This window comes from Squalius cephalus, assembly GCF_949319135.1.
Source record: "Squalius cephalus genome assembly, chromosome: 23".
NCBI lineage: Eukaryota > Metazoa > Chordata > Actinopteri > Cypriniformes > Leuciscidae > Squalius > Squalius cephalus.
In genome coordinates this window covers 21024771-21050019 of record NC_137144.1, presented here as the reverse complement: position 1 = coordinate 21050019, position 25249 = coordinate 21024771, and the positions used below count along the sequence as shown (strand labels likewise).

The window sequence follows — 25249 nt, the reverse complement described above, 5'->3', positions numbered from 1 at the left end:
AGCCTTTGGTGATGACAACACGTGTGTAATTTCCTATCCCAATTTAAAAATTATATTCTTGAAGCAGCTGCTGAATTATGGTGAGTTAGATTTAGTCATGGTGAAATGTATAATTTTATTACAAGTGAGAAAGGAATGTCTTGATGTACAGTTGTACAGTGCAATTTGACAAACACAAATATCGACAATTTAAACAAAGATAAACCTTATATGATTATTTATGATGTTTTACACTTTGCTATTAAAAATGACTCAGTCTCAGTTACTTTAATGCTTCTTCCACAATTATCCCTTTGTGCTAAAAGTATATATCTGAGATTTAAATAAAATTGTGATTTAACACCATTTGTACATTGCTATTCTTTAAAAGTGAAACAATGTGTAACCTTAAAAAAGTGACATAACTCTCATGTTACGGTTGTTCCAGGAAATAAACTTGTTTAACTTGTTACAAACCTTGTTACCTACATACTGAAAATATCTGTAGAGAGAAAGACATGTTTTAGCAACGAAACAACATGAAATTATTAGTTTTCCTCTGTGTGCTGTCATTTCCATCGGCTGTTTTTACAGGTAGGATTTTATGTAGTTTTCAAGTTCTTATGTATTTTCATTTTTTACAACCCTTTTATTTTACACATTTACACAATCGTATTTCTTTGTTTTTGTTGTAGGATCTCAACATTCTGCCTTTGTCTCAGATTCTGAAAAGAAAATTATTTTTTATATACCTTTTCTCACAGGTTCTCACTCCTGGTCGGTGCTGGCAACTTACATTGAAGGAGAGACGCCATTTCCTGCATTTAGTGCTTTATATATGTTGGATGACATTACAGTTGGATACTTTGATTCAGAGACGGACAGCTACGTTCCAAGAGGAAATACAACAAATGAAGATGAGGAGGTTGATTACATAAGTCATAGCATAAAGAAAAGATTGCATCCTTTTATTTTGCATAGACTTGCAGGAAAATTTTATAACACAACAGCAGGTAAGTTCATTGAGACAAATATCATAATCTTTTAAAGCACTGATCTTGGGAGTCATGAGGTCAGTGAGTCATGAAATAAGATGCTGGAGTGTGTTTTGACATCTGATATTCTTCTCGATCTAAACAGGTCCTGTAGTTTTTCAGGTACTGAGTCTGTGTGAAGTGTTGGACAATGACAAACCCGGGCAAATTATCACTAAGTTTGCTTTTAATGGCTCCACTACAGAAGAAATGCGTTTTTTTGATGACATGTACACACATCAAAGCATAGAAAAACTATCAGCACTACTTCTGGAGATATACAAATGGCACTATGTAAATATATATTATCCACGCTGCACAACGAATCTCAGGAGTTACCTTAAAAAGAGAGGAACTCAAGGGAAGAGGAAAGGTACTCCACTGTTTTCTCCCCTGAATTTACTGTATATGCACTGCCAGCCCATAGAAGCAATTACATTTTGTGTGGTTTTTGAGTCACAGATAAAAGGAAAGGCACACAAAAAGATAGCCTGAAAATGAGCTTAAAAACATTCAGTCTCTCTTGTTTCTTTTTCTATGAGTGAACAGATGCTTAATCTTCACAAAATATTAATCAACATTATCTACGAGTTGAGAAAATGTAGAAAGAGTGCTGCAGATTATTATTATTATTTTGAGTGCCATAATTGTAGGTCTACTGAATGCTAAAAATTGCATCATAAATGAGTGTATTCCCATATTCATGATTCATGTTTTCCACAGTGAAACCGCGAGTCAGACTGATCAAGAAAGCAAACTCAGATTCTGGAGGGTTTCGTGTGAGTTGTTTGGCAACAGGATTTTACCCTCGTCACATCAACCTGACCCTGTTCAGAGATGGACAGCCTGTATCTGATCATGAGATCACTGGAGGAGATCTGCTGCCCAATGGTGACGGGACGTACCAGATGAGGAAGAGTCTGGAGATCAGTGCAGACAAACACAAATACAGCTGCTCTGCCACACACCTCAGTCTGGACAACAAACTCCACGTCACTTTGGGTAATAGGAATTTTCAGAAAACATAATTTAACAATCAAAACCAAAATAATTAAAGTTAATCTCAGAGTCTGTGGTTCATGTTTCAGAGTATGATCACGGGGAACCATTTAAATCAGTGTTTCCTTCAGTTCTGACGGTTTTGGCTCTGATGATGGTGTTTGGAGTGGCAGCTTTGATAACTGCATGGAAAAGACGACGTGCAGGTATACGACAAGAACAGAAAAAAAGGTCTAAAGAGCCTAGAATAGAAACTTAAAGGAATAGTTCACCAAATATATGGATTAAAACAAATTTCGTGCATGTGTGTGTGTGTATGTGGTGGTTACCGACTCCTTTAAGAAAAATCCAAAATTGTATATATTACAGTTATGTTTTCTAAACAGCTAATCAAAAACAATTATTCCTTTCGTCTTATTTTTGGTGTTTAGATTCAGTTAAAAGTGGCTATTCTACTGCTTCTAGTAAGTACTTCTTGTTATTAAGTTATTTTTTAATTTACAGAACTGGATAAAGAAAACTCTTGCATATACTGAACACTCATTAAACAATACTTTTTATTTTCAGCATCCGCAGAAAGTGTGGACACAGCAATGAAATTGACGTGAATGCTATGACACAAAGTGGTATATTCCAAAAAAAGCATATTTCACTGTTACCTACAATTTCCATTATAATTCACTAGTTCACTATGATTTACTGTCAGCCACTGTTGCACAAGTGACGTATTGTCATGGTAAAACTATTTAGACAAATTAATAACTACTTTGAGTCATTTACACTACGCCAATGTATTCATTTATTTGGTGGTGTAGGTATGATGTAATGTTTGTGTGTATATATTATTCTTTCATGTTATTCATTTTTTATTGTAATAATAAAAAAATTCATTTTCTCAAGAACGTTCATTGTCATATTATTAGTGCAGAAGGTAAAAACATAAAAAAGAGCAAAAAAAATATTCTTGGCTAATGATCATGGAAAGCTATGGAAGCTTGTTTCCGCCACAAAATAAAAAAATGAAAAGATAATTGCGACGTTTTATCTCACAATTGCGAGTTTACATCTCGCAATTCTGACTTTATTTCTCAGAATTGCGAGATATAAAGTCAGAATTGCGTGAAATAAAGTCAGAATTCTGATATATAAAGTCAGAATTGCGAGATATAAAGTCGCAATTGCGTGTTATAAAGTCAGAATTGTGAGATATAAACTATTCTAAGGTAAAAAAAAAAAAAAAAAGTCCGTCTTTTTTTCCCCCTTAGAATTGGACTTTATATCTCACAATTCTGAGAAAAGATGTCAGAATTGCGAGATATAAACTCGCAATTATGTGTTATAAAGTCAGAATTGCGTGATACAAATTCAGAATTCTGAGATATAAAGTCAGAATTGCGTGATATAAAGTCGCAATTGCGAGAAAAAAAGTCAGAATTATGACTTTATAACACGCAATTCTGACTTTATATCTCGCAATTCTGACTTTATATCTCAGAATTCTGACTTTATATCTCAGAATTCTGACTTTATATCTCGCAATTCTGAGAAATAAAGTCAGAATTGCGAGATGTAAACTCGCAATTGTGAGATAAAAAGTCGCAATTATCTTTTATTTTTTTTAATTTTGTGGCGGAAACAAGCTTCCATAGAAAGCAGTATTGTAATCTTTATTTATTTTTTTAAATGTTTGTTTCAAATTTGAAACATATTAGATATTCAAGAGGGAACCTTTTGTGAATTGGCTTTCTATACATTAATATCACTGTACAAACCTAAGGAGCTAAATTACATCATATTTATTATGTCACTGTACAGATGCTGAAGAAAATGCTTGGTAATTTTCTGCTTTTGCTCTGGTTATTTCACTGTTGCCTGGATATGTCATCTGTAGTAGCCTATGCAACGACCTCTAGTGGTCGATATTTGGTGAGCTTTACTATGACAGAAGTCAGCCTCAGTAACAAACACAAATACAGCTGCTCTGACACACACCTCAGTCTGGACAACAAACTGATCATTGATTTGGGTAATGAGGTGTGAAAATGTAAAAAATACTACAGACTACTACATACTACTTTCTAATCTGACATTTTTAAAGAACACAGTATAACTATTTAGAGCAGAGAGTAGTTCACCAATGTGTGGCAATGGAAAAGAGTCCACAAGCACTGTTTTATTTGGGTCTAAGGCCAACACACATCTTCATTTTACCCAACTTTTTTGGTGAAACAATTGGTGACTGACACCCATGCAGAGGCATCGATGCGTTTTATCATCCCAGCTGCTTCCAAGCGATTACATTCCTCTGACACAGCACTATGAACAGACACCCAGCAAACACATTTACGTTGTGGCAACGTCTCTGGCACGTTGCATTTCTGCTATGGCAACGTCGCTGTCTACGTGCTCGCAACATTGTGACAACGTAGAATTGTAAGACGTGACAGGGCTGTAGCAACGTTGTTGCGCGACATTCAGCAACTGAGAGACGACGTTCTGACAATATTTTTATATGGTGTATTTTGTTAGATAATTATATACACTGTAAAAAGTGAATAGTTGGATCAACTTAAAAAAATTACTTCAATTGGTAACACCTAAAGAAATTAAGTTCTCTCAACTTAAATTATCACGTTTTATCGTGAAAAACGTGATAATTTAATTTGAGAAAACTTAATTTCTTTAGGTGTTACCAATTGAAGTAATTTTTTTAAGTTGATCCAACTATTCACTTTTTACAGTGTACTTTTTATCGTTTATTGTTTATCTATATTATTATTTAATGTGGCTATCAACACCTGCAAGTGTAGCCTACACTTTGAAGAGTAAAAATGACAGAAGGTTTCGTTAATTCAACTTGATTAAAACTGCATATAATCAAATTGCACTTCCAAAAGTCATACATTTGTGAAAAAAAAGAAAAAAGAAATAAACGAATATACAAATGTATTTTAAGTATAATAAATAAAACATAAAAAGCAAAGGCAGATCAGAACATTTAATGAACAAAACCGGGTCTGTATGGCAGACAGTAGCCGAAAGCAGGTGTCACCGGGGAAACATCCACGAATCCAGAGGAGCAAAGAAACGAATGAGACTAAATAGCGGAAAAATCCAACGAAAAACTAAACAGTGCGAGCGATGCTACATTATTAGAAATTAAAGTTGTAGGTTGTGTTTGATAGCTGAGGTAGGCTAAACGCAATACTCACGTATCCTTGCTCGATGATGAATGAGAACACAATAATGAGCCCAACAACAGGTGGTTGGAATTTAAAAGGCTGATTTTCGCGCTTCAGGGCATGTGACGAGTACATTATGTAGTCCAGTGGTTGTCAAGACACCGTTGGCACAACCTTAAGCAATGGCCCTGAACGGTGGTTTAATGCCAACATTGTGACAACCAGGGGCATTGCTAGACATAATGCTCTACTGGGGCACAGGCCCCCCATTGTTTGTCTGAGATAGCAAAAGTAATTAAGGAGGCCGTGGCTTACCGATAGGTCAATTAAATATAAAATTAATATCCGAAATAATGATTCATTGTTATCACAAACAATCAAAGACAGTAGTACAGAACACAACATTGTGTGTATTTTCTGTGCTATACAGCGCTGCAGGCAGGGGCGTTTGTTTCCAAAACACCTGGCTGGGTAGTTGGGTAACTTAGGGGGTTCGGTGGCATGCTCCCCCGAGAAAATTTGGATTTCTCAGACCTACAAATGTGTATTTTAAGGTGTTTGAAAGCCAAAAAATTGGATAACAATAGCTTTAAAAGCATGTTAGTGGGCAGCATAGCATAAATGATTTATCAAGCAGATAACAGATTCTTAAACAAATGATAAATGTTGCAATGAATGATCCACACTACAAAATGTTAATGTGTATTGTCAACATTCAAAACTATTTTAACTCTTCCAAAAAGTTTGTTTTTGCGTAGTTACTCTACACACAAACATAAAATGATTAGCCCACATACACACAAAACTACACACAGATATGAATTATGTAAAACACTACTATCTTGTGTCTTTTGCTTGTTCAGTGTGCAGTGGAGTGTATAGGAGTTTGTCACACGTACATGTATGTGCACAAATACACTTTATATATTATACAGGATGTTTGATTAATGTTACAGTTATTGAACTAAACTGAATCAACACTGAAGTGACTATTAACTGAATATTGGCACTGGCTTGTTGGTCAAGCTGCTTCTCAGGCGATTTTTTAATTTGTTACTATTGTGAAGCTGCTGTGAAACAATATATTGTAGCTCATATATGTATATGTGTGTATATATATATATATATATATATATATATATATATATACTACACAAACAAACACACACACACACACACTGACTGATTATGCAAAAATGTCAAGTCAGAAACTCAACTCTATTTCTAAAGCGCTGTGTGTGTGAGTGTGAGTGTGTGTGTGTATGTATGTATACATAGCCTATGCATGTATGTTATTATTTCTTTCTTTCTCACAACTAAGTTTCTCACTTCACGCTCACTACTGCGCAGACTCGGAGACTTTGGCGGCTTCACTTTTCATCTATGGAAGAGAGTGAAGGGGCGTCGTCCGTCTTCACTATGATCGGAACAAAATACGGGACTTATTCCGCCATAATGCACGTTGCACTTTCTCTCATTCATAGTAGGCTAATGCGAGACTAGTGCACTCTTTTTCTGTATAAAAGTTTTTTGCCTATAGTAAAGTGCAATTCCATTTCTTGGCAGAGGTTTTTCATATGGGTTTTTTCTGAGGCTTGATGCTTTTGCATGTCTGATGATGCAAATTGTTTATCAAGTCTTACCTCAACTCATCATCTCTCCTTTCTGCTTCCCTGTCGCTGCTTCGTACAAAAAAAAAAAAATTCTGATGTCCATCTACTTGACATGTTTTCGTCATGTTTTCATAGCCTACCTTAATAGCGTGCCAACACCTGACCGGACTTCAGTGTGTTCAAATCTTTTTTTACAGTCTATGGTTCAAATCATATGTGCGCGCTGCACTGCAGTTGCTAGGAAACAGACGCGCGCGGACATGCGGTGATTTTACCCGCGGTTCAGTTTCTGTTTTCGGTTAAACTGCGTTGCTTTTACAAGCGTTGATCGTTTTATTACTGCGTTGCAAATAGAGAATTTCTATTACCCTATAATATAATTTCTATTAAATACACTGACAAATAAAATAAATTGTTAAACTCAAACTTCAGATTTACTGGGGCAGAGCAGATTTATAGCCTACTGGGGCACGTGCCCCAGTAAAAGGTGTCTAGCGACGCCCCTGGTGACAACGCTGTAACAACCTTCACTACACAACGTAGTTATAGCAACCTTTTGGCCATGTTGTTAAAACGTTGTTAGAAGGTTGGCTACGTTGTGCCAACGTTCTGTGTTTGCTGGGCAGTGCCAGACCAATATAAACATTCATTAACGCACACATCAGTTATGGTAAAAGGAAACTCAAGCATATTTGTGATGCTAGATGTGTGAGAAGACTGTACAAGCTCTGAAACTGCAGGTGTGAAGGACAGTGAGGAAGACTCCGCATATGAGCAAGGATATACACTAGTAAACGGAAGTCTTTCTTGTCAAAAAACCTGAGGCGCGTATAAATTCTCCCCTTTCACATCTGTCACAATATTTTTAATTTATGTTTTACCTTTGAAGTTAAAATAAACCATGCATTTCAAATGTTTCAACAGTGCATCTTTCTTTATTAATAGGCTACTTATTAATTTCTTAAATAATCAAACTTTAAGGAGAGATTTCCGATTCCTCCGTCCTCATTTTCTTTCCTTTCATCTTTTTCATTCTGGGGGTGAAGTTAGGAAGCGAGGAAATGAAGGTGGATGTACAAGAAATGAGAAGCACCCTTCGATCGACCCTTCGAAGTTGTCCTAAAAGAGGCACAAAAATTATGTTCACACTTTCAGTTTCAGAATTCTTTGTTTCTTAAATGAATGACATCCTTTACACGCACAGTAAAGAATTAGTGCAGTCATACTGCGTACTCAACACTGTAAAGTTTAACATTCGAGATTCCCTTCGTTCCACATCAGAATACAGGCGCAATATTGTGATGGTTAAAACTGTATGTAGGCCATGTCTAGCTAAACATTACACCATAATACAAAGAATTCACACAACACTGGAGCTGAGATCGGAGTTAGGGAGTGGCGCAAAAGTGAAAAACGTTCAACACTACACACTAGCCAATACAGGATTTTTTTTCTGTGACTATATTAGGCTTATTATATATTTTTAATGTAATGATTCCACTTAATGTTGAAGTAGCCATTAAAATAGTGTAAGATCTGTGTATTATAACTATTTAATATATAGTTTATGCTTATATCTATTTAACTTCTTAGTGTTACAGACCTACAGATGTCAAGCCATGTTTTGTTGATTTTAGACACATTTTTGAAATATTGAAATCTATTTAATTTCCTGGTCTTGTGACCTGATGTTGTCACAGCCTGTATATATTCATAAACTTTTGTCACACATCTTATGTGTCTGTTTTTGGAAATAACTTTTTTGATTTTAAACAAATTCTTAAAATATTGACATGTATTTAACTTCCTGGTCCTGTGACCTATGTCACACAAGTTGTAATATCTTCACCTACACCTGACACACATCTTACATAACTTGGATTTAGTAAATATCATTTTTGATGATTTAAAAATATATATTTAGATCTATATAACGTCCTGGTCATGTGACCTGATGTTGCTACACCCACTTTATTATATTCATAAAAAAATTGTCACATATCTTACATCTTTGTTTTTAGGAATATGTCTTTTTTGATTTTATATATTTTTTTGGAAATATTGAAATCAATTTAGCTTCTTGATCATGTGACGTGTACAAAGGCTTCTGTGTAATGTAAATGTCTGTCAAACATTTTTATTAGTTGCACTATTGCAGATGTTTGTACTATTAACTTGGCACTTTATAATTCTGTGGGTCCAGGCCTTAGTAGCTTAAAAAATTATTAACAATACACAAAATAATGTAATTTCTATGTGAATGCACTACAGGAGCTATAACAACACCTCTTTTTAGTTAATAGCAAAAGATTTTAATTATATATGTGTGTGTGTATATATATATATATATATATATATATATATATATATATAAACAATGTAACATGTTACTCAACTTAATTAACACTATTAGCTACATCTATTGTTTGGCGTTATACATATTTTGGAATATTTGAATGATCTTTGTTTATTGTCAGGCACTTTTATGACAGTCCCTTGTCAAAGGAATGTCCAAAATAAAAAAAAACATCTTTACTGTAGTTGCAGACAGTAGCATATGTCACTACCATGGGCAAAGTTCTTCTGCTTGTTCTGCTTTTACTTCCAGTTGCTGCTCCTAAAGGTAAGATTTACAAAGAGTTGTTGTAAATTTAAATGTGCTTGCAAGAATTTGCACATAAGTTTGTTCAATCAAGTTGCACCCCTGCTTCTTCACTTCTCAGTAATAGTATTATACTGGACAAAGCATTAGCAATGACAGTAGCAAAAAGTAACAAATAACATGGAAGATCACAGATTAACTTTAAGATTAAGATTTTATGAAACACATGTGCTCCTGGTTCTTTTTCACATAGTTGACTATTTTGAGTTAATCTGCATATATTTGATTACAATGTTATGGTTGCAGCAACTGATCCCAAAAAAGAACTTAAATAGAACACATGTCAGTTGTTTAACATCCTACCACAATTTTGTAGATTGTGATGTTTACAATTTCCTGTTATTTTCCACAGGCTCTCACTCTTTGTGGGTGCTTGCAACGTACATTAAAGGACAAACGCCATTTCCTGAATTTAGCTATGTAGTGAAGTTGGATGATATCACAGTTCTGTACTATAATGGTGAGACGAGGACTTTCATTCCAAGAGGAAATACAACAACTGAAGACGACATATTTGATTCAGATGTTATCCTCACAATAAGGCACTACATACATAGACAGTTTATGGACAGATGGGAAATAGCAAAGAAAAACTTAAATGAAACTGATCGTAAGTATTTCAATTATGTATTTGAACTTGATCAAAAAGGATTGAAATTGTAATTGAAACAATTATACTATATACAAATATAGTAAAAAAAAAAAAAAAAAAAAAAAAAAAATACTATTATAACTACAACAATAATAATAATAATAAAGGATGTGCCCGAGCCCGAACCTTATTCGTAAGGCACTGATAATTTCTTCAAAACTAATAACGAATTATGCCAAATAATAGAAAAAATATTCGGCAGACACAGTCACTAACAGGTGGATTATTGCTTCATAACAGGTGGATTATTATGGAATTCCAAAGCTGCCAAAATAATAAATACATAAACAAATATTTATCCACTATTAATCACATTTAATGTAAGTGACAGCTTGCGAGTGAAAAAATTGAGTTTTTTTTTTATGGTGTATTGCGCTTAAACGCTAAAATACAAACAACTTTGTCATGATTCCTGTCTTGTGTTCCCCTTGTCTTGTTATTTCCTGTTCTGTGCCATGTTTTGTAGTCCTTTGTAGTTTTCTAGTTTATTAGTCTTCCCAGGTGTTTCTAATTAGCCACACCCCCTTGTTATCTTGTTTAGCTTGTTGGTCCCTGTGTATTTATAGCCCTTGTATTTCACTTGTTACTTTGTCAGTTGTTGTACATGTAATGGTTGCCTCTGTGATTCCCTGGTTTTGTTCCTTTGAGTTTTGTGTTCCATGTTTCTTATTACTTTATTAAAATACCCTGCGTTTAGATCCTCGTCTTCACCTGTCTTCCTCAGCAACGTTACAGAACAACTGACCAAGCTATGGATCTAGCAGGTATTATCTGGAACCCATTGAGCAAAATTTGTTCAATTTATCAAGATGATCGCAGCATTGAAAATTATGTGGAGGAGTTCCTTTTTTATAGTCACCTCGTTCCTGGTAACGATGCTATGCTACAGGACTATTTTTGGAGTTGACTAGAACAGGACATTGGCCTAAATTTACCAGAGGAAGACCCCAGCTGGACCCTGGTACAGTACATTGTCTTTGTCCTGCAGTTTTGTGGTTCCCCCTTCACTGTAGGGGAGGTGGAGAAGAGTCAGGTCACGTCTGCCGATCCAGAGACTGTTCACGTCACGTCTGCCGATCCAGAGACTGTTCACGTCACGTCTGCCGATCCAGAGACTGTTCACGTCACGTCTGTGATTCCCTGGTTTTGTTCCTTTGAGTTTTGTGTTCCATGTTTCTTATTACTTTATTAAAATACCCTGCGTTTAGATCCTCGTCTTCACCTGTCTTCCTCAGCAACATTACAGACTATAAATACACAGGGACCAACAAGCTAAACAAGATAACAAGGGTGTGTGGCTAATTAGAAACACCTGGGAAGACTAATAAACTAGAAAACTACAAAACATGGCACAGAACAGGAAATAACAAGTCCACACAAGACAAGGGGAACACAAGACAGGAATCATGACAGAGCCCCCCCTTTAAGGAGCGGATTCCAGACGCTCCACACACAAAAATAAATAAAAGTCAAGGAGGGTGGTGGAGCAGAGGTGGGACAGGGGAGGGATGGAGGGCCAGGTCCGTGGAACTGAAGAGGACCTGGAGACTGCGGCAAGACGGGAGGCCAGGGCGGAGCAGGCGGTGCAGGCGACCAGGGTGGAGCAGGCGGTGCAGGCGACCAGGGCGGAGCAGGTGACCAGGGCGGAGCAGGCGGTTCAGGAGGCCAGGGCGGAGCAGGCGGTGCAGGCGACCAGGGCGGAGCAGGCGGTTCAGGAGGCCAGGGCGGAGCAGGCGGTGCAGGCGACCAGGGCGGAGCAGGCGGTTCAGGAGGCCAGGGAGGAGACGACCCTTCAGGCGGCCAGGGAGGAGACGACCCTTCAGGCGGCCAGGGAGGAGACGACCCTTCAGGCGGCCAGGGCGGAGACGACCCTTCAGGCGGCCAGGGAGGAGACGACCCTTCAGGCGGCCAGGGCGGAGACGACCCTTCAGGCGGCCAGGGAGGAGACGACCCTTCAGGCGGCCAGGGCGGAGACGACCCTTCAGGCGGCCAGGGAGGAGATGACCCTTCAGGCGGCCAGGGCACAGGAACAGGAACAGACACCGGCTCAGGCCCAGGAACAGACACCGGCTCAGGCAAAGGAACAGACACCGGCTCAGGCACAGGAACAGACACAGGAACAGACACCGGCTCAGGCACAGACACCGGCTCAGGGAAAGGAACAGACAGCGACTCAGGAACAGGAACAGACACTGTGGCAGCGGCTATCTCTGCTGAGGGCTCAGGTTCAGGCGTGTCGGCGGCCATCTCTGCTGAGGGCTCAGGCGACGTGGCAGCGGCCATCTCGTCCGGAGACACCGGCTCAGCGGCGGCCATCTTGTCCGAAGACACTGGCTCGGCGGAGACCCTCTTGTCCTGAGACACTGGCTCGGCGGAGACCCTCTTGTCCTGAGACACTGGCTCGGCGGAAGCCATCTTGTCAGGAGACACTGGCTCGGCGGAGACCATCTTGTCCGGAGACAATGGTTCGGCGGCGGCGGCAGCCATCTTGTCCGGAGACACTGGCTCGGCGGCAGCCATCTTGTCCGAAGACACTGGCTCGGCGGCGGCCATCTTGTGTGAAGACACTGGCTCGGCGGCGGCCATCTTGTCCGGAGACACTGGCTAAGTGGGCATGACGTGAACAGTCTCTGGATCGGCAGACGTGATGTGAACAGTCTCTGGATCGGCAGACGTGACGTGAACAGTCTCTGGATCGGCAGACGTGACCTGACTCTTCTCCACCTCCCCTACAGTGAAGGGGGAACCACAAAACTGCAGGACAAAGACAATGTACTGTACCAGGGTCCAGCTGGGGTCTTCCTCTGGTAAATTTAGGCCAATGTCCTGTTCTAGTCAACTCCAAAAACAGTCCTGTAGCATAGCATCGTTACCAGGAACGAGGTGACTATAAAAAAGGAACTCCTCCACATAATTTTCAATGCTGCGATCATCTTGATAAATTGAACAAATTTTGCTCAATGGGTTCCAGATAATACCTGCTAGATCCATAGCTTGGTCAGTTGTTCTGTAACGTTGCTGAGGAAGACAGGTGAAGACGAGGATCTAAACGCAGGGTATTTTAATAAAGTAATAAGAACCATGGAACACAAAACTCAAAGGAACAAAACCAGGGAATCACAGAGGCAACCATTACATGTACAACAACTGACAAAGTAACAAGTGAAATACAAGGGCTATAAATACACAGGGACCAACAAGCTAAACAAGATAACAAGGGGGTGTGGCTAATTAGAAACACCTGGGAAGACTAATAAACTAGAAAACTACAAAGGACTACAAAACATGGCACAGAACAGGAAATAACAAGACAAGGGGAACACAAGACAGGAATCATGACAAACATAATGTCAAAATGCCAGTCTTGGCAAGTATTCAGACAAACATAGGCAGTTTGGGAACATATATAGTTGAGAAAGAGAGTGCATGTTGTGTAACAGTATATTGGATCTGTGCCGTAATTTTTTACAAAGAAGACTATCCAGTTATTTTTTTACATTCAATTTCTTTATTTGTTTCTGTAGTGTTTCTTACCTGAATACTAGCCTACTGTTAGACCCATCTGGAAAAAAATAAAGCCATGTTAATTTCATTTGTCTCTTTTTTCTAATCTATTTATTTGTGCTATCATTTGCAATTTGTTTATAAATTTTTTTTGGAAGAAATACAAGTAGGCTATACATAATTAATAAAATAAATGTATATATACTCATTTACTTTTTTTTTTTTTTTTAAATCTTCGTATATTTATGTTTAATTTGATTACATTTCGGCGTATATATATTTATGTATTTATTCATTTATTATTTTGTCAGGATTGGAATTCCATAGATAAGTGTATAGATTTTATATGATATTATAGCTGTCACGATCCCGGTGTTGTGCTTTTGTAAGGACTTTTAAGTTTCTGTTTCCACAGTTTCTGTGTTCTCCTCTTGTGTTTATTTCCCTTGTTTGTTACCATAGCAACTCTGATTAGTTCTTAGAGGGTTAGTTCACCCAAAAATGAAAATTCTGTCAGTAATTACTCACCCTCATGTTGTTCCAACGCCGTAAGACTTTCGTTCATCTTTGGAACACAAATTAAGATATGTTTGATGAAATCTGAGAGCTGTCTCACTCCTCCACTACTCCTCCAATAAATGATAACTACTACAAAGGGAACTGATATACATTTAAAACATCCGGTTAAAGCCGGGCCAATTGCCAGTTTGATCTGAATACAGATACAAATAATTTTGAGATTATTACAGAGGCAGATGAAAATATTGGCTTTGCTGCACACCCATAATAATAATAATAATAATAATAATAGTAATAATAACGATAATAATAATAATAAATTATTTTTTTCTGATTGTGAAATGTAGGGAGATCTCTGCATGTGTTGGGATGATTTAAATAAACTCTACCTTAAAGCTTTATCTCTTCATTAAAGGTGTTATTGCCCTTCAGGGGCTGGTTGTGTGTGAACTGAGAGATGATGGTGAACCGGGACAAATGATCACACAAAATGCAGTCAGTGGCTCCACCACAGATGAGTTGCGATATGTTGATAAGAACTTCACATTCCAGGGTAATTTAAACGTCTCAGCCCAATTACTGAATTTTCATCTTGAAATCAGCAAGAGTCGTCATGAAAGTTTTTACCAACCACAATGCATCAAAACACTCAAGAGTTACCTTGAAAAAAGGAGGACTCAAATCAATAGAAAAGGTACGATAACTTACTCCAAACCAAACCAGTCAAGAAATGTTTTCTGATTTACATTTACATCTTTCTGAATTAAATTGAGAATTTTTCAGGCCAATATATATTGAAATGTTTTTTTTTTTTTTTCTGCAGTGAAACCGCGAGTCAGACTGATTCAGAAAGCAAACACAGATTCTGGAGGGTCTCGTGTGAGTTGTTTGGCAACAGGATTTTACCCTCGTCACATCAACCTGACCCTGTTCAGAGATGGACAGCCTGTATCTGATCATGAGATCACTGGAGGAGATCTGCTGCCCAATGGTGACGGGACGTACCAGATGAGGAAGAGTCTGGAGATCAGTGCAGACAAACACAAATACAGCTGCTCTGCCACACACCTCAGTCTGGACAACAAACTGGATGTCACTTTAGGTAATGATTTGGTTTTGAGAAAATAATAAAATCTCCCAGTTTTGTTTGTCATTTGTTTGTGTCCTTTTTAATGTGTTTGTTTTTAGAATTTGATCCTGGTGAACCATTTAAATCAGTGATTCCCTCAGTGCTGATAGTTTTGGCTCTGCTGTTGGTGTTTGGGACTGGAGCCGTCATATATAAACACAGGAGGAGACGAGCAGGTAGGATCTACTCTGGGAGGAATGAAAATACCTAGGCTGCATCCGAAGTCGCATATTTCCTTACTATACAGTAGTGGCGAAAACAGTGACAAAAGAAGTATGTGCAAAATAAAAGAGTAGGCAAAAAGTACCCGATGACTTTACTCCCTATTACTCCCGGCGAGATTCTGAAGTGCACACATAATGGACACTTTACTATCCCATGAGGCCACAGTAGAGGATTTGTGAATGGCGTGCAGTGTAACAACTCAACTGATGCTGGCAGGTCACATGATCCAGATTACATTCATACTACACTCATACTATATATAGAACATACTTTTGTAATGGTTGCAAAGTAATAACTTTTTCAAAATAAGTTTTCTAGCATAATATAAATGTGATTATTCCTCTGCTTCGAGTGAGTAATTTGTTTTAAATATTATTTTTGTATTATTATCACATCAGAGTGCAGTAAAGAGTAAAATGTATTGTTTACAATCACAGTTGATTACTGAATGCTAAATATATTTATTTTATAATTTAATAATGTATTAGTTTTCATTCGCACATTCTGTTGACTAATCAAAATTTTATTTCATTTTCAGCATCTGAAGGAAGCATTGATTTAAAACATGAGGCAGAAGAGGAAGTTATACAGATGACAGAAGCATTAAGGAAATGAATGGACTAAGAACCTCTTCCCATTGTTAAATTAAGATGATTGGATTATTGTAAAAAGTAAAAAATAGTAACAGTAATAACTCAGTACATATACAATCTTGTGATGACAAACAAACATTTTGTACAGCTCATAGCATTGCCTGCATCTCATTGCTTCTGTAAAGAAAATCATTTTAGACATTTATGCCATTCATTAAAATCCCAAGGTATTTCACCATACACTGTAAAAAGATTATGGTTATACATTTTACAAGAAAATACTACTTCAGTTTTTCTACTAATGTTTTATTCAGTGTGTTACTTGCTTCTTTGTATTATTGGTGAAATTTACTAGAAATTTCTGAATAGAAATGGTTTCAAAGTAAATCCTATACACCCTTTTTTTCAGTGTAGTTGTGTGATGGATTTCTTAATTAATCAACTTTAATTAATCAACTAACATTTGTTTTTCTTGAAGGAACAAAATTCATATGCTTGTAAATGTTTCCAGTGAAACTAGACAGATGACTATTTCTCAAAACCTTGTGATAAGTAATCACAAAAACAGAGTTTGCTTGTGCCAGTGACAGAGGGAAATGGTTGGGGCTTTTGAACAAATTGAACCAATCATATTGAAGGTGACATGTTAGTCTTATTTGTTTTCTCGATTCTATAAAAACTGTAGTATCCGTGTTTTCTGGTGGGATTCCCAATGGAATTTGTCTGAGATCCTCCGGCCTTGCTTCTTGGGAGAGATTCCCTGAGAACTGCTCGGAAAGATCTCCTGGCCGTGATTAAAGCATTTAAAGGCGTCATATAATGCCATTTTTGCACAAGCTAATATGATTCTTTAGGGTCTAAATTAAAAGTTTGTAATATACTTTAATTAAAAATTCTCATTAGTATTGTAAGAAAACACTAATTTTAACTGGTCAAAAACAGCTCTGTTTTCAGCACGCCATTTTAAGTGCATGTGTCTTTAAATGATAATGAGCTTTGCTCACGGTTCTGTGCGTACACCGTTTGTAACATAATAACCATAACGCGCTGTTCATTATAAACGTGGGATTATGAATTACATTGAGAACGTCGTACATAGAATCGTGAAGCGTGCAGCAAGCGATTTGCAAAGATTAATATAAATATTAATATAAAGGTTAATAAAACATTACACTCACTTCAGTTATTCTGGAGGTGCAGCAGGAACACGAATAGTTGGTACCGATCCTTTTTTCAGGAGCAGCTTCTTAGCAAAACCAGCTTTATACTGACCCTCGTTTATGATTGACAGCCCGCTCACGAGCGAGGGCGAGTCTGTGTTGAAACGCTGCTGTCAATCAACAATCGTGGGAGGGGCGTCAATTTTGTGACATCACAAAATCGAATGTCTTGATTTGAGATGGGGGAAAACATATATGAAGATTAAAAAAAAAAACACTGGATGGATTTTTATCATTTTATGATGGTTGTGTACAGGCACTGCCAACACAAATTTCAGTACAATCAACTTGTAAAAGTGCATGTACCATTATATGACCCCTTTAAAGGACATTTGCTTAAGTCTGTTTGTCGATTATTCCTGCCCAGGAAGCTAGTTTTGGAAGCTAGTTTAGGAATCTAGTTTAGGAAGTAGGCCTAAGCTAGTTTAGGAAGCTATTTTAGGAAGCTAGTTTAGGAAGTAAGTTAGTTTGGTGACTATTGTTGAACGGGACGTCGATTTGTAGATGAGACCCAGATAGACTAAACGTCGACAGTAAACGTTAGGGGACGTCGATTTGTAGCTGAGACCCAGAAAGTTAGATTTTAGGGAAAAATCTACGACAGTTGCCAGTGAATTCATTGTTTCTTTTTGCAGTGAATTTTAACCAGCTGTTCCCAAGGTTATTATTTAATAAGGTCATTTTTTATATTTGTGCTCACTAAAATGATTTTATTATAGCAGTGTTTGAATTGTGAAGTGTTTTAAAAAATGTATGAGGAAAAAACAAAGAAAATGCAATTTTTTGATTTTAAAGCATTTAATTGAAAAAGTCAATAAATAAGCAATATATACAAATGTATTCAGTAGAAAAGTGTTATCTGATAAATAATTACAAATAATGAATGCAACAAACAAATAAAGTCTTGTTTTTGGCGTATCCTCTCTGTGTTCTTCATTGATAAAACTGATGGCTGTATGTAGCATCATGTTTTGTTGTGCAGGGAAACTGTTAAAAGAAGAAAAAGGGAATTCAGCACACAATTAAATCACTGTGCAACAAACAAATAAAACTCTTAGTCATTATTAAATAAACATTCAGTATCAGTGTAAAGAAAAGCCTACTTACCATATAGGATTGTGCATCTCTGAAGTGTGAAGTAGAAGGAAAGTTGTTTTCCATGTGTTGTGTTGAATCACTGAAGGCTGTGAATGTTGGACAGTTATTGTCCGATATTGTGTTTGCACGTCGCATGTTTGCCTTACATTCTGACTTTGTAATAAATCTGATGTTATGTGGTATTCATCTTTGTCTTATGTGTTACAGTTTCTAATATTGAAAAGAAAAGATTTTTTTTAAATTCACATGCTGAAAACATGGCACATATTTCTCTTAAGATTATTTACAATGTTTTACACTAAGGGAAACTCCACTTTTTTTGGAAATAGGCTCATTTTACAACTCCCCCAGAGTTAAACAGCTGAGTTTTACCGTTTTCAAATCCATTCAGCCGATCTCCGGGTCTGGCAGTACCACTTTTAGCATAGCTTAGCATAGATCATTGAATCGGACAAGACCATTAGCATCTCTCTCAAAAAAATGACCAAAGAGTTTCGATATTTTTCCTATATAAAACTTGACTCTTCTGTAGTTACATCGTGTTCTAAGACCGAAAATGTAAAGTTGCGATTTTCTAGGCTGATATGGCTAGGAAGCAGCAGGCGTAATGATATGACTCAGCGCCTGAAAATAGGTCTAATAGGTTAGACAGACTTAGTCCCGGTCACGTTGGAAGTTACTGAGCTGGGGACTATTTTCAGGCGCTGCGTCATATCATTACGCCTGCTGGACTCATGGTACGGCAGCAAAGTTTCTTGATTATTAAGCAGGAATGAGAGTAGATGGGGAGAAAAAGTATTTGATACACTGCCGATTTTTGCAGGTTTTCCCACTTACAAAGCATGTAGAAGTCTGTAATTTTTATCATAGGTACTCTTCAACTGTGAGTGACGGAATCTAAAACAAAAATCACATTGTATGATTTTTAAGTAATTAATTTGCATTTTATTGCATGACATAAGATTTTGATACATCAGAAAACCAGAACTTAATATTTGGTACAGAAACCTTTGTTTGCAATTACAGAGATCATACGTTTCCTGTAGTTCTTGACCAGGTTTGCACACACTGTAGCAGGGGTTTTGGCCCACTCCTCCATACAGACCTTCTCAAGATCCTTCAGGTTTCGGGGCTGTCGCTGAGCAATACAGACTTTCAGCTCCCTCCAAAGATTTTCTATTGGGTTCAGGTCTGGAGACTGGCTAGGCCACTCCAGGACCTTGAGATGCTTCTTACAGAGCCACTCCTTAGTTGCCCTGGCTGTGTTTCGGGTTGTTGTCATACTGGAAGACCCAGCCATGACCCATATTCAATGCTCTTACTGAGGGAAGGAGGTTGTTGGCCAAGATCTCACGATACATGGCCCCATCCATCCTCCCTTCAATACGGTGCAGTTGTCCTGTCCCCTTTGCAGAAAAGCATCCCCAAAGAATGATGTTTCCACCTCCATGCTTCACGGTTGGGATGGTGTTCTTGGGGTTGTACTCATCCTTCTTCTTCCTCCAAACACGGCGAGTGGAGTTTAGACCAAAAAGCTCTATTTTTTGTCTCATCAGACCACATGACCTTCTCCCATTCCTCCTCTGGATCATCCAGATGGTCATTGGCAAACTTCAGACGGGCCTGGACATGCGCTGGCAAGTACATAGTCTCAGAGTGTGGTCAAACATGTTCATATAGGAATGTATGAAAAAAACATGAACAAATATTGCATAAAGAGAATTAAATGACGGTCCTTCTACATGAGAGTGTTTAAGACTAAACTAATCATATTTATTTTTGAACATCTTTCTGATATGTCTACGAAACATCGACGCGAAAGATGAGTATTGCTGTTTTTCTGTTACCTCTAAAACTATTACACTTAAAACTTGTCTAACTATTACACTTAAAGAGGTGCATTTCGCAGCACAGTCATAGATACACAGTTATTTTGTGTGTGTGTGTCGCTAAACAACAGTTAAGCTAATGAATTACGGTTGATTTGTGGTATTTTTACGTGAAAGGAGGGTTGATTCATTTTTTATTCTGTCCACACCAATACTTTGACACCAGAGTTTTAGGCCCGATCCAGAAAACAGACGTTGTGTTTTATGTCTTAATAATTGTTCTTCTTTTTATGAAAACATGTGGTAAGCAGTTTTTGGCCTCATCAGCATAATGCCGAATGTTTTAACATTTTAACAGTAAATTTCAATGGTTAGATAAATCATCTAACTATTATATCTAACAAGCGCAGTTGTATTAGAGTTGGATTCTTGTTTATATTGAACCGCATGTTTAACAGCGCTATTGTTCTCGGCGCTATTGTCAGACATTTACATTATATTATTATACCGTCCTAGTTTTTAAATAAAAAATTTATATTTTATATTTTATGCGGATATAGAATGCCGCACAAGGGTCTCTGAAATATTTTATCGTGTAAAACATCTATGTAGACCTAGCTATGTTTTTAAAAATGCCACGAAACAAAGACAAGGACGCATCTTTCTATAAGCGACCCTCAAAATCTGTGCATACAACAAAACACATGTAGGTGTACGATGATTTATCAGAAAATTACTTTTGTTTGAAGAAAAACTTAAATCAGCTGATGCTTGATAACTATTGAAGTTATTAAACACGGTAATGATGTGTTTAATGCGATATGGATATCACGTTTTAATTTTAACTCAATGCGCTAAAGGTCTATGAACTTTAACATCTTCATAGTTGGTAAAATTAACTTAAAGCATGCGCAAAATGAAATACATCCTAACTACTTTCTAAATGTTTGTTACAGAACTTATGGCGAACAATTCACCCATGCATATGTTTAATCAGATTTTGTAACTGGATTGAGTGAAAATAATAAACTTCTCCTTTGTTTTTATTCATCAAGTTAAATGTAAATTTGCAAATCCAAAAACTGTTGTTACTTGGATGATGAATATCTTCACTTTATGATAGGAAAGTACGGACAGCGCCTTTGACCAAGCCTCTACATATGGGGCACTTGCGCAGAGAAGGCGCACATTCTTTGCACACAACTAGGTGACCACAGGGGATGAAGACATCACTTCCTTATCCATGCAAACTTTGCATGTGCGCTCCTCTTGAAGTCTTCTTAACCGTTCCTCCATAGGCAAGTCTGAAAGATCTTGACTTGAGATGACATTCTCCTCTAGAAGATGGTCTATTAAGCTCTGCACACTTTTTATGCGCTGTGACATGGGAAGATGATATTTCTTAAGAAAAGTAAAACCATCTGATGCCATTTCCTCAGCAAAAAGCTCTTGCTCCTCCTCTCTCTTCTCATCTTCTGCACTTAGTAAATCAGACACCAACTCTTGAACGGTTTTGTAATTTTCTCCACTTGCGAGAATTTTGCTCTGAACGGTTTGCTTCACCAGGCCACGCTCAAATCCCATCTCTAAAGCAGACTTCACCACAGGATTGTTCATCATCACTGCATCTTCTGAACGGTCTTCTCCAGGACCAAGGTGTACAACAGGTGGATCAACAAATTCTCTTGAGTCGCTGTCTCCATTAGTCAATAGCTGTTCAAATAGTCTTGGAAATCTTGCTTGAATCTGATGAACAAACTCTTGGCCCTTTTCTTGCAACAGGTATTCACATCTTGGAAACCACTTAGCATGTTCTACCCATGGATCATCACCAGACTCCCAACATCTGAGTCCACCATCACAACAAAAGCACTTCACGTCATCATTACGACCAACATAGTAAAAACCAGCCTTAGCCAATTGGTCTGGTCGAACAGTTATTCTTGAGGGCCAGTTGACAAATGTGAGCAACCTTTCTTCACACTGTTGCATTGCCGAGTTAGATACATTGGAAAGGCCGCCACCAGATAAAGGTACATTATCTGCACGGTCACCTTGAACGAAGCGGCAGTTGGAGTAATGCTTCTGGTGCTCTGATACCGCCCGATCTCCTGGTTCCCAGTTGCTAAGCTGGCCTCCACAACTGAAGCAAGCCACTCTGTCGCCCTGACCAAGGTAGTAGAAACCACTTTTGGCAAGCTCGGCTGGAGTTACTGTTACAAGAGTCCAATTCTGAAAGGTGTCAAGGCGTTCCTGTTCCTGACGCATGCCAGGATTGTGACAAGCCGGAGGTCGCTGGTGAGACATATCCTCAACTCCACGGGAGGAAATGGGGCTAGAGGGGGCCAGGTTGCTGAATACCATGTTTAAGTAACCCACCTGCTCCTCCGTTTGGCCTGAAACGGATGCCGTGGTGGTCGATGTTACGGCTGTCGCAGGGGCGGAAAGCTGTAGGATGGCTACGTTGCGAAGCGGGGAAAAGGCCGAGTGAGAGGACGACAGGAGGTTTGCGGAATTCTGGATGAAGACATAAAAATGTGACCGCAGGGCGTGTCCACTCAAGCCCATTCTCTCTGCTGGACATCCCATGACTAGTGTCTAGTCGTCCATGACAGAACACATAATCTTATTAAAAAAATGTAATGTAATGTAACTCCTGAACAGATAGAAGGTCGACGTAGGCGGTATGTGCTTCCTACCTCTATGATGCAGGAACCGATGCTAAGAACAAAATCAAATTCTGTTCAACATCACAAAATGTCCTTTTTTCTGTTCTGTACACAGCGGGCAAATTAGTTATATCATTTGAAAAATCACCACACAATTTCAGAGACGCGATGTGCCTCTATGGTCTGTGGCGCAGCGCATCCAGGCATGATATGGAAATGGTTGCCACCTCGGGAATACAGTAATTAAAATGCAGAAAACAAATATTTAAATATTGAAATATTTAATCTTTTTAAATCATGTAGTATTTTTAATTATTCTAAATATTATTATTATGTACACAATTATAATACTATTTTTATGAGCTCAGACATTAACACAACAGAAATGTTTGTAATTTTTTAATTTCAACATTATACTTTCGAGTATACATTGAAGTAGTGAAGAAAATTATAGATCGGCATTACGTACATAAAGTAAAACAATAACATTTACAGATGATCTAACCAGAATAGAAAATCTCTGCAGGCTATCATGTCTTGCTCTAGGATGTAGCTGACCAGACTTTCAACTAATTCACCAACGTCAGTTTTTGCATTTTTTGACACCAGTGACACATAGAGATCTGTTACGAATGTACATATAGCGAGTATTTCGGTGATTTCGAATTCGTCAGAACATGCATGCAACACATCCAGAACTTTTCTGAGGATTGCGCCGTTCGGCTCTTTGCCGTTAAAAAACATGGTCTTTGCCGTTAAAAAACATGGGCGTTACATCAGGCCATGTCTTTGTCAGGCCTCTTACGGCATCCATTTCATTTTTGAGATTTGTCACACGTTTGGTATCCTGCGCACAATCGTTTTACATACCACACGCAGCATCGATGATCCTGTGCATCAAGCCAAACATTTGGCCTCTAAAATGATCTTTAAACATACAGTCAAGTGTATCTCTTAAACGACACTCTTTGCCCATGGTGCACTCACACGCCGGATGATACTTGTGCCCGCATCGCCAGAACTCAACGGGGAGTTGTTCTCCATCCGTTTTTGCGTAGCCATTTCAGAAGGTTTCAGCTTTTCGTTCCTGGAATGTTCCTGGAATCTCCTGAGTGAGTCCTTGCGGCACAGTTGTCCAGGGTTTGTGCGTTAATGCGTGGAAGTTTGTGTTTTTGGGTCAGAAGCTTGAGTCGAAGAAGCGTCGTTTGCGTCAGGTTCAGGCAAACAGGACTTTCAACTTTTTCCTTCAACTTTTGATCAATGAGATGATGCAGTAGCACAGCAGTCCGTGGCTAGTAGAGCTAGAGTAGAGCTAGAGCGTGCGATGTCCTGAAATATTTATCAGGACATCGATTGGGGTCCGCCCCACTGTTGTGTAGAATGTACGGGGGTTGTCATCAGGAAAGCCATAAATAACTAGGTCCTGCATAAACAACAAGTCCTACATGCCACCAGAGAGAAGTTTATTATTTTCACTCAATCCAGTTACAAAATCTGATTAAACATATGCATGGGTGAATTGTTCGCCATAAGTTCTGTAACAAACATTTAGAAAGTAGTTGTAATGTTTCCTGTCTTGTGTTTCCCTCGTCTTGTGTGGACTTTAGTTATTTCCTGTTCTGTGTCATGTTTTGTAGTCCTTTGTAGTTTTTCTTGCTTATTAGTTCTCCCAGGTGTTTCTAATTAGCCACACCCCCTTGTTATCTTGTTTAGCTTGTTTGCCTGTGTATTTAAACCTCTGTGCTTCAGTTGTTGGTTGTCGGTCGTTGTTTAATGTAGCTGTTACCTGTTCTTGTCCTGAGTTCCGTGTTCCGTGTTCCGCCTGGATTACCTGTTTGTTTTATTAAATGTATGCTTGCATATGGATTCTCTCTCTGCTTCATCCTTGCCTCAGCGTGACAGAACGACCGACCAAACGATGAATCCAGCAGCAAAGTCTGAGTCTCTTCGCGTCATGCCTGCAAAGTCTGAGTCTCTTCGCGTCATGCCTGCAAAGCCTGAGTCTCTTCACGTCATGCCTGCAAAGCCTGAGTCTCTTCGCGTCATGCCTGCAAAGTCTGAGTCTCTTCACGTCATGCCTGCAAAGTCTGAGTCTCTTCGCGTCATGCCTGCAAAGTCTGAATCTCTTCGTGTCATGCCTGCAAAGCCTGAGTCTCTTCACGTCATGCCTGCAAAGCCTGAGTCTCTTCGCGTCATGCCTGATTTTCACAGCCTGACCCGGGAGTTTGCTGGACAGATCGCGGCCTTGGCCCTGGATAGCCTCGATCTGTTCCATTACACCTGGGGATTTGTTCCTCTCGCTGCCTCTTGCTCTCTGGGTGACGAGACAATTAAGGTGTGTT

General features: G+C 38.4%; 2 protein-coding genes and 1 pseudogene across 3 annotated transcripts in view; 2 read left to right on the top strand and 1 right to left on the bottom strand.

The window, feature by feature from the left end:
* The window catches only part of LOC307151009 (hereditary hemochromatosis protein-like), a 62942-nt gene that overhangs the window by 26409 nt on the left and 11284 nt on the right, over nucleotides 1-25249 (top strand). The window lies entirely within an intron of this gene.
* Nucleotides 469-16113, top strand: LOC307151280 (uncharacterized protein; the record flags this gene model as incomplete). The annotated part of the gene is made up of 12 exons (XM_079859232.1): nucleotides 469-573; nucleotides 744-992; nucleotides 1120-1386; nucleotides 1737-2015; nucleotides 2102-2218; nucleotides 6058-6089; nucleotides 9349-9430; nucleotides 9822-10079; nucleotides 14560-14838; nucleotides 14968-15246; nucleotides 15333-15449; nucleotides 16037-16113. The coding sequence occupies exons 1-12, from the start codon at nucleotides 519-521 to the stop codon at nucleotides 16111-16113; spliced, it is 2091 nt and encodes a 696-aa protein (XP_079715358.1). The 5' UTR covers nucleotides 469-518.
* On the bottom strand, nucleotides 21353-22827 carry LOC307151279 (baculoviral IAP repeat-containing protein 2-like; annotated as a pseudogene). Its single transcript has one exon. The product of its transcript is annotated as a baculoviral IAP repeat-containing protein 2-like (transcript).